Source organism: Giraffa tippelskirchi, chromosome 14 (assembly GCF_054371585.1).
Source record: "Giraffa tippelskirchi isolate mGirTip1 chromosome 14, T2T-mGirTip1v1.2.pri, whole genome shotgun sequence".
NCBI lineage: Eukaryota > Metazoa > Chordata > Mammalia > Artiodactyla > Giraffidae > Giraffa > Giraffa tippelskirchi.
This window is the reverse complement of record NC_137288.1, coordinates 43,108,401-43,122,505: the sequence shown is the minus strand read 5'-3', so window position 1 is coordinate 43,122,505 and position 14,105 is coordinate 43,108,401. Positions and strand designations below refer to the sequence as shown.

The following is a 14,105-nucleotide window of genomic DNA, read 5'->3' as shown; positions in this document are numbered from 1 at the left end:
AGTCACAGAACTACATGGCCAAGAGGAGTAACTAAAGCCCCAGCCTTCTAGCCAGAGAGACAAAAAGAGGAGTGAGCCCCTAGGAACCAGGAATTACTGGGAAGAGGAGGTAGAAAGCGAGAAGCTCAGGAAAGCAACCCCATATTCTTACGTTTATTTCTTGTTCCCACTCGAGCTACACGGTTGTCATATGTGACCCTGACCTAATCAGCATACCAGCCAACATTATAGATCAATATGCCTCATGAACATAAGTGTAAACATCTTCACCAAAATATTAGCAAATCAAATCCCGTGATACATAATAATAATATATCTTGACCAAGAAGTTTACCCCAGGAAGGCAAAGCTGGTTCAGTATTCAAAAATTAGTAAAATCTAACATAATAATTGTCTAAGAAAGAAAAACCATGTGACCATATCAACTGAGGCAGAACTATGTTTGCAGATTTCACCATGCATTATTAATAAAACTCTAAGCAATCTAGAAATAGAAGGGACTTCCTCAGTCTGATATAGGGCCTCTGTTAAAACCCTCCCACTAATACAATTCTTAATGATGAAAAGTCTGAATGCTTTCTTCTAAAGATTAAGAAACATTATATTGCTAGTACAATAAGGCAAAAAAAGAAAAAGCATATAGATTGAAGAGGAAAATAGTGTGTCCTTTCATTCTATTAACTGTCTTTTACAGAGCAAAAGTTTTTAATTTTTATGAAGTCAGATAACGTCAAAAAAAAATAGACCTGCTTTGACTGTCAATGTCTGAGAATATTTTGCTGGGCCGTAAGTCATGAAAGCTTTTCCTTAAGTTCTTTGCTAGAAATTTAGAGTTTACATTTTGAGGTTAATTTTTGTATAATGTGTAAGGTTCAAGATTCATTTTTTTTTTGCCTGTGAATGTTCAGTTGCTCAATTTGTTGAAATAACTGCTTTCTCAATTGAGTTGCTTTTCACCTTGGTCAAAAATAAACTGGCCATGTTTATGTGAATCTGTGTCTCGGTTCCCTATCCTGTCTCATTAATCTGTGCCCATTCCTTTGTCAATACCACATTATTTTGGTTACTGTAGCCTTATATAAGTAATTCTTAAAATTGCATGGTGTAATTCTTCCAATTTTGTTCCCCTTTTTTCCCCCAAAATTGATTTAGCTTCTGGTTTCACTTTCCATATAAATTTTACTATAACTTATACGTATCTACAAAAAAAAATTTTTTATTGGAATTATATTGTCTGAAGGTCAGTTTGGAGCGAGTTGGACCTTTACTGTTTCTTACAATTCATAACAATCCATGGATTGTTAAATCTTATAGTCCATGAACACAATGTATCTCTCCATTTATCTGTTTTTTCTTTTATTTCTTTGATCTGCATCTTGTGGTTTATAGCATACAAGTATCTGTACGTGTTAGATTTATACTTATTTCATTCAAGGGAAAGCTATTTTAAGTGGCATTTTTAAAAATTTAAGTTTCTGACTTTACCTTAATGGTATTTAGAAATGCGATTATTATGTGTATTGACTTGCATCTTGTAGCCTTGCTTAAACTCGTTATTAGTCCTAGGAAGTTCTTTAATTTTGTTTTTTTATAACTACCTTGAAATTTTCTGTGTAAATAATCATGTCACTTGCAATCCTGTTTCCACTAGGAAACCTCTAATTCAGTGACTGCTTTTATCACACAGAAAGTTTACATGTCTTCATCCACAGTGTATTGTGCTGGCCACAATACACTGAGTTTAAGAAAGTTTATTGTAAATACAGGACCCACCAAACTATGGTCAGTTTCTGTTTTTGTTTTGCAAAATTTTCTAAAACATTGTGTGTGAGATTTCTGAAAACCAAAGTATAATTTGCAGAGAGAAAATGTTTTACTTTATAGGGAGAGGAATCTGATGACAGAGGTCAATTTTAAAACTGTTTGGTGTGACTGTCTTGCAAATACCATTTCTCTACAGGAAAGACTTTAAAATATAGCTTGTTTGATTTGTGCTGCAGGGCAGATTAGCTAAAATTGTATTTTGTCACCCTAAAGTTCTGTATTGTGACATCAGACTCTAAAACTGTATATTTTATTTAAAAGGCCAGCCTCAGCAAAAGATAGTTTACAACTCCCGAAAATAGTTTTATAACAGTTTATATATACGTAAATGCATAGTTTAAAGGACGGATTTCTGCCCTGTAATTTGTGGAGCAAAAGGGAAGTGGTTCCTATTTCATTTTCTTCAGTTAAGTCAAACTTTTCTGCTTTGTTAGACTCAGTTACCTATAGCTTATTGGCTTATTCTTTGTCTTTCCTTTGATATTATAAAGTAATTTGAAGTGATCTCTCTGAGATGGCCTACTTCATCCCATCCTGTTTCCTGCTTTCATCTGGTCTTTTTCTTTTTTTTAAGTGTTAAAAATTTGGTTAGTGCTCTTTTAGAAGAATATTCTCAGGATATATTTATGGTTCCCCAGTAAGTTACTTCAGTTGACTTATCTTGGAGTCTGATCTTGTTTGAATATTTATCTAGCAATCACTACCTAGTTCTTTCTCCCTTTTTCTCCACAGTAACAAGATTTTTGATAGGAATTGAACATTTTTTCTCTTCTGGAAAAGCCCAAGGATCTGTGTAGTGATATTTAATTTTGACTTCTTTACCTTGTTGGTTTTTTTAAAAAAAAAATACCATTTGACACTTGCCTTGGTGAAATGATGCAGTGTTTCATGCATTTATTTCTCAATTTTAGTAATTAAATTTATCCAACTTAATAGGACATCTTTGATAGATACTGTGTACAGCTTAGTGCCCAAATATCAAAAAATTATACCTTGTAGATTTCATCATTCTGGTTTAAGCATAGTGATAGCAGTACACCAAAACAATTCTGACTCACTTTCAATTTTTGACATGAAGATAAGTATAGAGGAAATCCATAAAAAATGTGATATGTTGAAAAGGCTTTTATGGCTCTGAGTTCTGTTTTTATCACTTACTATTTGTGTGACCTTTATGATGTCTTCCCAACCTCTTTAAAGCCTCACTGCCTCCCTTAGTTTAAAAAAAAAAAAGTACATGTATACTTTTCATGTTATTATGACAATATATACCTTTCAGTGTGATTGTAAGAGTTAAATGAATTAATTTTAAGGAAGTGCTTTGTAAATCATATAGAACTGGTTCCTATAATACATAAAAACTGTCTGTACAGTTGACCTTTGAACAACACAGATTTGAACTGTGTGTGTTCACTTACATGTATATTTTTTTCACTGAGTACCTAGTACTACATGACTTGCAGTTTGTTGAGTTAATGGATACATAAATATGCAGAAACCTCTATAAGTTATATGTAAATTTAGTTACGTGTTGTGTATTAGCTGCTCAGTCATGTCCAACTCTTTGCGACCCCATAGACTGTATCCTGCCAGACTCCTCTGTCCATGGAATTCTCCAGGCAAGAATACTGGAGTGGGGAGCCATTCCCTTCTCCAGGGGGGTCTTCCTGACCCATAGTTTGAACCTGGGTCTCCTGCATTACCGGCAGATTCTTTAATTTAGTTATATGTTAGTTATCAGGTATATGGAAGGCCAACTATAAGTTATATGTGAATTTTCTACTGCATAGATAGTCAGCACCTCTATTCATTGTTCAAGGGTCAACTGTAATTCACTTTTAATCTGCAAAGTTTGACTGTAGTTTGGCTGCTTTCACTCCAATTTACGGTTCAACTTATTCTTTAGGCATTTCTTATCTGTGCTTAAACTTAAGGAGATGTTAAGCTCTAGATATCTTCCTTCTGTTCTATTCTATACTTCTTCCTTACCTAAATTCTGCCTCTTCTATTTATAGATTCAGGACTAAGGAATTTATCAGAGGAAAGGAATCAGAATATAATGTATACTTGGCTGTTAGGGAAATCTGTTATTTATTTTGATCTGATATTTATTTTGCACCGTCACAAATTTGGGAAAGAACAGAGAGGTGGGCTTAGTGGTCAGTTTCTTTCCCCTTTCTGAGCATGGCTGTGTGTAAACACCAATTTTTTTTTTTTTTTAATTCCGTCTTCTAGTTACAACAGTTGGAGCTCGCGCAGATACAGCAGAGAGATGCTAATCTCACAGCTCTTGCAGCTATTGGACCAAGGAAGAAGAGACCGCTAGAGTCTGGGTCTGGAAGTGAGGTATGGAAACAATGTTTGTCCTTTCATTTGTCATGTCAAAAAAGCAAGCCTAAAGGAAGCAGAGAATGCAGATAATTTACTCTACCTTGCACACTATTGCTGCCAAATGCTTGTTCAAGCTCTCCTTTGCCTGTTTTATAAAATCTTAATTTTGCTTATTCTTAAAAATATATATCACCTTGAACTTTCCTCTAATTTACTACTTGTTTTATACTTCTTCCCATCCCCCATCACTGGTCATACTGAGTTTCACTATCTCAGTTTTTCCTGTACATTCTTTCAGGCAGTTTTATATAATTTTCTCCTCACTGGGTGTCTAAATCCAGCTCATCTGTTAAGATCAAGTCTGCCCTCTTTTTTCTACCATGACCTTGATTCTGCGTACCCACACTACTCTTTTTCTCGACATGTAATGTGTTTGCATGGCATTAACCGTTCTCTGCTCCGCACATAAGTATTTTCTCTTCAGTGAGGTTATGAACTTCTTGAGCAAGACTGTAATCCTTTTCCTTTGAATCTCCCATAGGACCAGGTACATATTAATATATATTCAATAAATATCATTAATTGATTAACACCAAGGAAGATCTTACTTACATCTTTAGAGTGCTTATTCTAGATTAATTAATCTATAATTCTAGATTTTCAGATTGGGCATCAGGGCTGAGATACAAGATTGAGAAAGAGCCCTGAGTTAGGTCAGTAATAAAGAAACTGTGGCTCCTCTGTTCTGCTCTATAAAACTTAAATGTGCTTTGGGACAAGCTCTTCCCAGCACTGACCCTAAACATTAACAGTTCCTAATGAATAATAGTCATCTCTATAGAGGAAAGATTTTAAAGGCTAGTTCTCTTTATTAATAAAAATGTAATGGATATAATACATTCACATGCAAAAAAAGTCATATAAAAATGTTTGAAAAAGATGAGTTTCCTCCTCCCAGATTTCTAGTCCCCCATCCCCTGCCCAACCAGATGTAACCACCGTTCAGATTCTCATATACCCTTCTAGAATTTATTATGAATATGGACGTGTATCTCATGTGCCTTCACAAATCACATTTGATTTTGTTTTTACGAAATGCAGTCAAATTGTATCTATTGTTCTGCTCTTGATACTTTTCCCCTTTTCCATAATCTCTCTCATATAATTTACCTCCATATTTTTTAAAGGTATGTTACATCACTGTTTAGGTAAACAATTTATTCAGCCAATTCTCTAATGGAAATTTAGGTTGTTTCCGGATGCTTCTATTACCTCAGAGAGTGTCCTTGTACTTCCACTGTTGTGCTTGTTCAGTGTATAAGCTGAATTCCTAAAAATGAAATTCCTGGGTTAAAGAGTGTGCATGATAGGAACAACTTTGGAAAAATTCAAACATATTCAAAGATAGAGTAGTATAATGAATCCTCTACATACTTAACATCCCCATGCAACTACTATCATTTTATGCCAAATTTTGTTTTATTTATATCTGCACCAACTTTCTCAGGTAAGTTTTTTACTCCTCAGGTTATTTTCAACACAATCCTAGATTCAATATCATTTTACCCATAAATTATTTGTTGCTTTTCATTTTTGATAAAGATTTTTAAATTGCCCCTTGAATGATTTGTATCAGGTTTTGCATCCATCCGTGCCTGTTTTTCCACACAGTCATTAACCCTGGGGATTATCTTTTCCATCCGATGATTGGAAGTGCGATTTTTAATAGTGTTTAAATTCCAAGTGAATTGAGCAATTTTTTCATGTGTATATTGACACTTTCAATTTATTTTCTCCCCACTAAGTTATATTTTTTAATAGATTTTAAAAAATGGAACACTCCACACCCCCCCTTCACTTTCCTTTCAGTTTGTCTGGGCTTTATTCATATGAAAGTTTGTATTTCGTTAAATTAAAAAAAAAAAAAATCAGTCGTTTTCTTTTGTCCTTCTCGGATTCCGTTGTGTTTGGAAAGCCCTTTCTTAATAATTAGACTTACGAGTTAGTACTTTTATCATTTCAGCTTTAAAGTATAAATCTCTGATTCATTCAGAATTTGTTTGGAATAATAGGTGAGATCTGCATTTAGCTTTATTCCCTTTCTCCCTCCTCATTCTCTTAGACAAGCAGATTGTCCCAACACTGTTTTCTCAATAATTCTTTCCCCACCGATTTGTTGTGCCACCTTTATCACAGTTTTGTGTCAAATACAAATTCCCGTATGTATTTGAGTCTGACCCAGTGTTATCTAATAGAACTTCCTGTGATGAACACGTACGGAGTCTGAACTGCCCTCAACAGCTACATAATGGCTGTTGAGCAGTTGAACTATGGCTACTGTGATTGAAGAAATGAAATTTTAACTCTAAAAAGTTAATGTAAATTTTAATAGGCACACGTGACTAGTAGCTGCATATAAGTGCATGGGACCAGTCTACTGTTTATAGATTATTTATATCTGTTTATGATTATTTATGTATTGCTGCCAAATCTTTTTTCTTACCATCTCAACCATTTTTAAGTGCACAAATCAGTGATGTTAAGCATATTCACATTGCTGAGCCTCACATCCCCAGAACTTTTTCATCTCACAAAACTGAAACTCTATACTCATTAAACAACTCCCCATCTTCCCCTTTCCCAGCCCCTGGTAAGCAATACTCTGCTTTGATTCTATGAATTTGACTACTTAGACTCCTCATGTAAGTGGAATGAATCATACAGTACTTGTCTTTTTGTGACCTCGAGGTTCCAAATCTTAGTATATTTTTAAAATATGGTAAAACTAGTCCAGTAGAAATTTTTATGTTCCTACTTCTCTACCACAGGATGACCCACTGTCCTTTATTATTGGTCTATTTGTATATAAATGTGTGCAAATATTTTATTAAAAGTGGTACATGCTATTTCATCATTAAGCACATTCCTATAAATATGGCCTCTTTAGCAAACTTTTTTCTTTTTGGCAGAAAGTTATTTGTAAATTTCTTCGTCCACATGGTTATTCTTTATAATATCATAACTCCTTTGAGAAAGATACAGGAATGTCTGAGTTCCTGCCCTAATTTTTGATTAATTTTTTCAAAGCTTCATTTTTATGTGTCATTTGAGTTTGTCACAAATCTCAGAAACATTGAAGGTTCCCTGGTTTCTAATAATCAGAGATTGTAAAGTACTTTTCATTTATTGTATGTTTGAATCTGAGAAAGTCTATAGGTTACAGGGGGCAGAAATGAAATGTACTATTGATATTCAAAATGGTGATTTAAAAAAAATCAGTTTATATCAGTATTAAAATGGAAATTTGTTTAGTTTTTATTTATTTAATGGAAATTTAATTTTAATTTTAATTTTTAAATTTCAGAATAGATATATGTTCTAACTTGACTATAAATATATTGAAGTGTTTGTTTGCTTGGTGCTGCTTCAGTTTTGAGAATTTAGGCACATATATTTTCCCCTTTATTCCTGTATTTTTAACTTAGATCGTTGTCAGACTTTTTCTGAATTAAAAACAGCCAGTACTTTAAGTAATCCAACCTGAATTGAAAATGTCCATTTCTTTAATGAGTTGGTGATATTTAAGTACAATCCTTATTTTGAAATTAGCCAAGAACTATTTTTTTGTGTTGATTTGTATTCATGGTGTTTTAACTTTAAAGGCAATTTTGTTTGAAAAATGGGAAACTGGAGAGAACCCTCCTATATGCTCTTTCAGTGTTTACATAAACTGCTGATTGACTTGCCCCTCCAGTCACTTAAATTACATGAATCAGGATTGTTAAAAACCCTGTAACAATTTGATTTTTTTATTCTCACAAATAACACAAAATTGGTATTTGAAACAGTTTATTTTTTTATTATTCTGTACCTAAAAATTGAGGGTCTACTTATTGTCTGCCTCTTTCTTTATAGATGGAAACCTAAAATGTTACCTGTTTGGTCTGAATTTGCTGGAATAAGCATAAAATCCCAGAGGGGAGTGAGGTGGAGTCGTGCTCTTTGAGGAGTAAATCCTTGGTGCAAATGCAGGATTTTCTAGTACTGAAGGGGAGAGCTTTCAGTTTGGAACACTGCATAAAGTGGTGGTGATTTTTAAAAATATAAATTTCAGAGAATTAAACTTAGAACATTCAGCATTCATAGCTTATCATTTTTGCTGATAACAAATCAACAAAAACAAATTTGGAGAAATTTGTTTTAGACCTTTTTCCTTTAGTATTTTTTTCTGTTGTGCAAAACTCCCTCTTATCCTTCAAAAATCTTTCTAGTTGTACAATTTATATATTAAACTATCCTCTATGTAGATTTACATTTAATATTCTCAGAAGTCTTGCTAGAGTTGAATAGCATCAGCCACTGTCTCCGGATGTTACTCTGGCAAAAAGCAACAAGTACCAATTATCATTTAGAACCAACTATTTATTCCATAAGCCTGTTGCATCCAACTGTTAAAATTTACTACTTTTGAGTATTTAATTTCTCCTTAATTTACTTCTGTGCATTGAGGTTATATATAAGAATGTAAGTGTATGAAATCAGTTCTTAGATTAACATAGACTGTACAGATACCTATGCAGTAATCTAGAACCAACTTAAAGATTTAGAATGTTTACATGTGTGTGTTTTGTATGTATATTGCTTAGGTGATGTCTTTGGAATATTAAGTCATGAGTAACTTTACTTTCTCCATTAATTTTAGGTCCTTGGATTAGAAAGAATCTCTTTTCTGGATTAGCAATACTTAAAAAAAAAATTATTTATTTATATTAATTGGAGGCTAATTACTTTACAGTATTGTGATGGTTTTGCCATACATTGACATGAATCAGCCATGGGTGTACATGTGTCCCCCATCCTGAACCCCCCCTCCCACCTCCCTCCCCATCCCATCCCTCTGGGTGCACCCTGTTTCATGCATCAAATTTGGACTGGTCATCTGTTTCACATATGGTAATATAAATGTTTCAATGCTATTCTCTCAAATCATCCCACCCTTGCCTTCTCCAAACAGAGTCCAAAAGTCTGTTCTTTATATCTGTGTCTCTTTTGCTGTCTCGCATATAGGGTCATCATTACCATCTTTCTAAATTCCATATATAGGTGTCAATATACTGTATTGGTGTTTTTCTTGCTGGCTACTTCACTCTGTATAATAGGCTCCAGTTTCATCTACCTCATTAGAACTGATTCAAATGCTTTCTTTTTAATAGGTGAGTAATATTCCATTGTGTATATGTACCACAGCTTTCTTATCCATTCATCTGCTGATGGGCATCTAGGCTGCTTCCATGTTCTGGCTATTACAAACAGTGCTGCAGTGAACATTGGGGTACACGTGTCTCTTTCAATTCTGGTTTCTTCGGTATGTATGCCCAGCAGTGGAATTGCTGGGTCGTATGGCAGTTCTATTTCCAGTTTTTTAAGGAATCTCCACACTGTTCTCCATAGTGGCTGTACTAGTTTGCATTCCCACCAACAGTGTAAGAGGGTTCCCTTTTCTCCACACCCTCTCCAGCATTTATTGTTTGTAGACTTTTTGATAGCAGCCACTCTGACCAGCATGAGATGGTTCCTCATTGTGGTTTTGATTTGCATTTCTCTGATAATGAGTGATGTTGAGTATCTTTTCATGTGTTTGTTAGCCATCTGTATGTCTTCTTTGGAGAAATGTCTGTTTAGTTCTTTGGCCTATTTTTTGATTGGGTCATTTATTTTTCTGGTATTGAGCTGAACGAGCTGCTCATATATTTTCGAGAGTAATTCTTTGTCAGTTGCTTCGTTTGCTATTATTTTCTTCCATTCTGAAGGCTGTCTTTTCACTTTGCTTATAGTTTCCTTTGTTGTGCAAAAGCTTTGGGGTTTAATTAGGTCCCGTTTGTTTATTTTTGCTTTTATTTCCATTACTCTGGGAGGTGGGTTATAGAGGATCTTGCTGTGATTTGTGTCAGAAAGTGTTTTGCCTGTGTTTTCCTCTAGGAGTTTTATAGTTTCTGGTCTTAGGTTTAGATCTTTAATCCATTTTTATTTTATTTTTATGTATGGTGTTAGAAAGTGTTCTAGTTTCATTCTTTTACAGGTGGTTGACCAGTTTTCCCAGCACCATTTGTTAAAAGAGATTGTCTTTTCTCCATTGTATATTCTTGCCTCCTTTGTCGAAGATAAGGTGTCCATAGGTGCGTGGATTTATCTCTGGGCTTTCTGTTTTGCTCCATTGATCTTTATTTCTGTCTTTGTGCCAGGACCATACTGTCTTGATGATCGTAGCTTTGTAGTATAATCTGAAGTCAGGCAGGTTCATTCCTCCAGTTCCATTCTTCTTTCTCAAGATTGCTTTGGCTATTCGAGGTTTTTTGTATTTCCATACAAATTGTGAAATTATTTGTTTGCAGTTCAGTTCAGTCGCTCAGTCAACTCTTTGCAACCCCATGAATTGCAGCATGCCAGGCCTCCCTGTCCATCACCAACTCCTGGAGTTTACCCAAACCCATGTCCATCGAGTCGGTGATGCCATCCAACCATCTCATCCTCTGTCATCCCCTTCTCCTCCTGCCCCCAATCTTCTCAGCATCAGAGTCTTTTCCAATGAGTCAACTCTTCGCATGAGGTGGCCAAAGTATTGGAGTTTCAGCTTCAGCATCAGTCCTTCCAATGAACACCCAGGACTGATCTCCTTTAGGATGGACTGGTTGGATCTCCGTGCAGTCCAAGGGACTCTCAAGAGTCTTCTCCAATACCACAGTTCAAAAGCATCAATTCTGTGGCGCTCATCTTTCTTCACCGTCCAACTCTCACATCCATACGTGACCACTAGAAAAACCATAGCCTTGACTAGACGGACCTTTGTTGGCAAAGTAATGTCTCTGCTTTTCAATATGCTATCTAGGTTGGCCATAACCTTCCTTCCAAGGAGTAAGCGTCTTTTAATTTCATGGCTGCAGTCACCACCAGCAGTGATTTTGGAGCCCAAAAGAATAAAGTCTGACACTGTTTCCACTGTTTCCCCATCTATTTGCCATGAAGTGATAGGACCAGATGCCATGATCTTAGTTTTCTGAATGTTGAGCTTTAAGCCAACTTTTTCACTCTCCTCTCTCACTTTCATCAAGAGGCTCTTTAGTTCTTCTTCGCTTTCTGCCATAAGAGTGGTGTCATCTGCATATCTGAGATTATTGCTATTTCTCCCAGCAATCTTGATTCCAGCTTGCGCTAACTCTAGCCCAACGTTTCCTATGATGTACTCTACATATAAGTTAAGTAAGCAGGGTAACAATATACAGCCTTGATGTACTCCTTTTCCTATTTGGAACCAGTCTGTTGTTCCATGTCCAGTTCTAACTGTTGCTTCCTGACCTGCATACAGGTTTCTCAAGAGACAGGTCAGATGGTCTGGTATTCCCATCTCTTTCAGAATCTTCCACAGTTTATTGTGATCCACACAGTCAAAGGCTTTGGCATAGTCAATGAGGCAGAAATAGATGGTTTTCTGAAACTCTCTTGCTTTTTCGATGATCAGCAGATGTTGGTAATTTGATCTCTGGTTCCTCTGCCGTTTCTAAAACCAGCTTGAACATCTGGAAGTTCTCCAAGCCTGGCTTGGAGAATTTTGAGCATTACTTTACTAGCATGTGAGATGAGTGCAATTGTGTGGTAGTTTGAGCATTCTTTGGCATTGCCTTTCTTTGGGATTGGAATGAAAACTGACCTCTTCCAGTCCTCTGGCCACTGCTGAGTTTTCCAGATTTGCTGGCATATTGAGTGCAGCACTTTCACAGCATCATCTTTCAGGGTTTGAAATAGCTCAGCTGGAATTCCATCACCTCCACTAGCTTTGTTCATAGTGATGCTTTATAAGGCCCACTTGACTTCACATTCCAAGATGTCTGGCTCTAGGTGAGTGATCACACTATCGTGATTATCTGGGTCATGAAGATCTTTTTTGTACAGTTCTTCTGTGTATTCTTGCCACCTCTTCTTAATATCTTCTGCTTCTGTTAGGTCCATACCATTTCTGTCCTTTATCGAGCCCATCTTTGCATGAAATGTTCCCTTGGTATCTCTAATTTTCTTGAAGAGATCTCTAGTCTTTCCCATTCTGTTGTTTTCCTCTATTTCTTTGCATTGATCGCTGAGGAAGACTTTATCATTTCTCCTTGCTATTCTTTGGAACTCTGCATTCAGATGGGAATATCTTTCCTTTTCTCCTTTGCTTTTTGCTTCTCTTCTTTGCCCAGCTATTTGTAAGGCCTCCTCAGACAGCCGTTTTGCTTTTTTGCGTTTCTTTTCTTTGGGGATGGTCTTGATCCCTGTCTCCTGTACAATGCCACGAACCTCTGTCCATAGTTCATCAGGCACTCTGTCTATCCGATCTAGTCCCTTAAATCTATTTGTCACTTCTACTGTATACTCGTAAGGATTTGATCTAGGTCATACCTGAATGGACTAGTGGTTTTCCCTACTTGCTTCAATTTAAGTCCGAATTTGGTAATAAGGAGTTCATGATCTGAGCTCCCGGTCTTGTTTTTGCTGACTGTATAGAGCTTCTCCATCTTTGGCTGCGAAGAATATAATCAGTCTGTTTTCGGTGTTGACCATCTGGTGATGTCCATGTGTAGAGTCTTCTCTTGTGTTGTTGGAAGAGGGTGTTTGCTATGACCAGTGTGTTCTCTTGGCAAAACGCTATTAGCCTTTGCCCTGCTTCATTCTGTACTCCAAGGCCAAATTTGCCTGTTAAACCAGGTGTTTCCTGACTTCCTACTTTTGCATTCCAGTCCCTTATAATGAAAAGGACATCTTTTTCTGGTGTTAGTTCTAAAATGTCTTGTAGGTCTTCATAGAACCGTTCAAGTTCAGCTTCTTCAGCGTTACTGGTTGGGGCATAGACTTGGATTACCGTGATATTGAATGGTTTGCCTTGGAAACCAACAGAGATCATTCTGTCGTTTTTGAGATTGCATCCAAGTACTGCATTTCGACTCTTTTGTTGACCATGATGGCTACTCCCATTTCTTCTAAGGGATTCCTGCCCACAGTAGTAGATATAATGGTCATCTGAGTTAAATTCACCCATTCCAGTCCATCTTAGTTCGCTGATTCCTAGAATGTCGACGTTCACTCTTGCCATCTCCTGTTTGACCACTTCCAATTTGCCTTGATTCATGGACCTAACATTCCAGGTTCCTATACAATATTGCTCTTTACAGCATCGGACTTTGCTTCTATCACCAGTCACATCCACAGCTGGGTATTGTTTTTGTTTTGGCTCCATCCCATCATTCTTTCTGGAGTTACTTCTCCACTGATCTCCAGTAGCATATTGGGCCCCTACTGACCTGGGGAGTTCATCTTTCAGTGACCTATCTTTTTGCCTTTTCATACTGTTCATGGGATTCTCAAGGCAAGAATACTGAAGTGGTTTGCCATGCCCTTCTCCAGTGGACCACATTCTGTCAGACCTCTCCACCATGACCCATCCATCTTGGGTGGCCCCACACGGCCTGGCTTAGTGTCATTGAGATAGACGAGGCTGTGGTCCGTGTGATCAGATTGGCTAGTTTTCTGTGATTATAGTTTCAGTGTGTCTGCCCTCTGACGCCCTCTCGCAACACCTACCGTCTTACTTGGGTTTCTCTTACCTTGGACGTGGGGTATCACTTCATGGATGCTCCAGCAAAGTGCCGCCACTGCTCCTTACCTTGGACAAGGGGTATCTACTCATGACGGCCCCTCCTGACCTTGAATGTGGCATAACTCCTCTCGGCCCTCCTGTGTCCACGCACCTGCCGCTCCTTGGACCTGGGGTAACTCCTCTCAGCTGCCCCTGGCCTCCGGTGCAGGGTAGCTCCTCTCAGCCACCGCCCCCGGCCTCGGGCGCAGGGTAGCTCCTCTCGGCCACAGTCCCCGGCCTCCAGCGCGGGCTAGCTCCTCTAGGCCACTGCCTCCGGCTTCCG

General features: G+C 37.1%; 1 protein-coding gene across 6 annotated transcripts in view; it reads left to right on the top strand.

Moving 5' to 3' along the window:
- TAF4B (TATA-box binding protein associated factor 4b) overlaps positions 1 to 14,105 on the top strand; it is a 187,915-nt gene that overhangs the window by 63,812 nt on the left and 109,998 nt on the right. For all 6 annotated transcript variants that reach the window (XR_014074863.1, XR_014074862.1, XM_081562719.1 and 3 more), the window contains exon 14: positions 4,060 to 4,170. Coding sequence is in view for 4 of the 6 variants with exons in the window: in XM_081562719.1 (XP_081418845.1) it covers positions 4,060 to 4,170 (111 nt within the window). In the remaining 2 variants the exon portion in view is untranslated. The remainder of the gene's footprint in view (positions 1 to 4,059; positions 4,171 to 14,105) is intronic.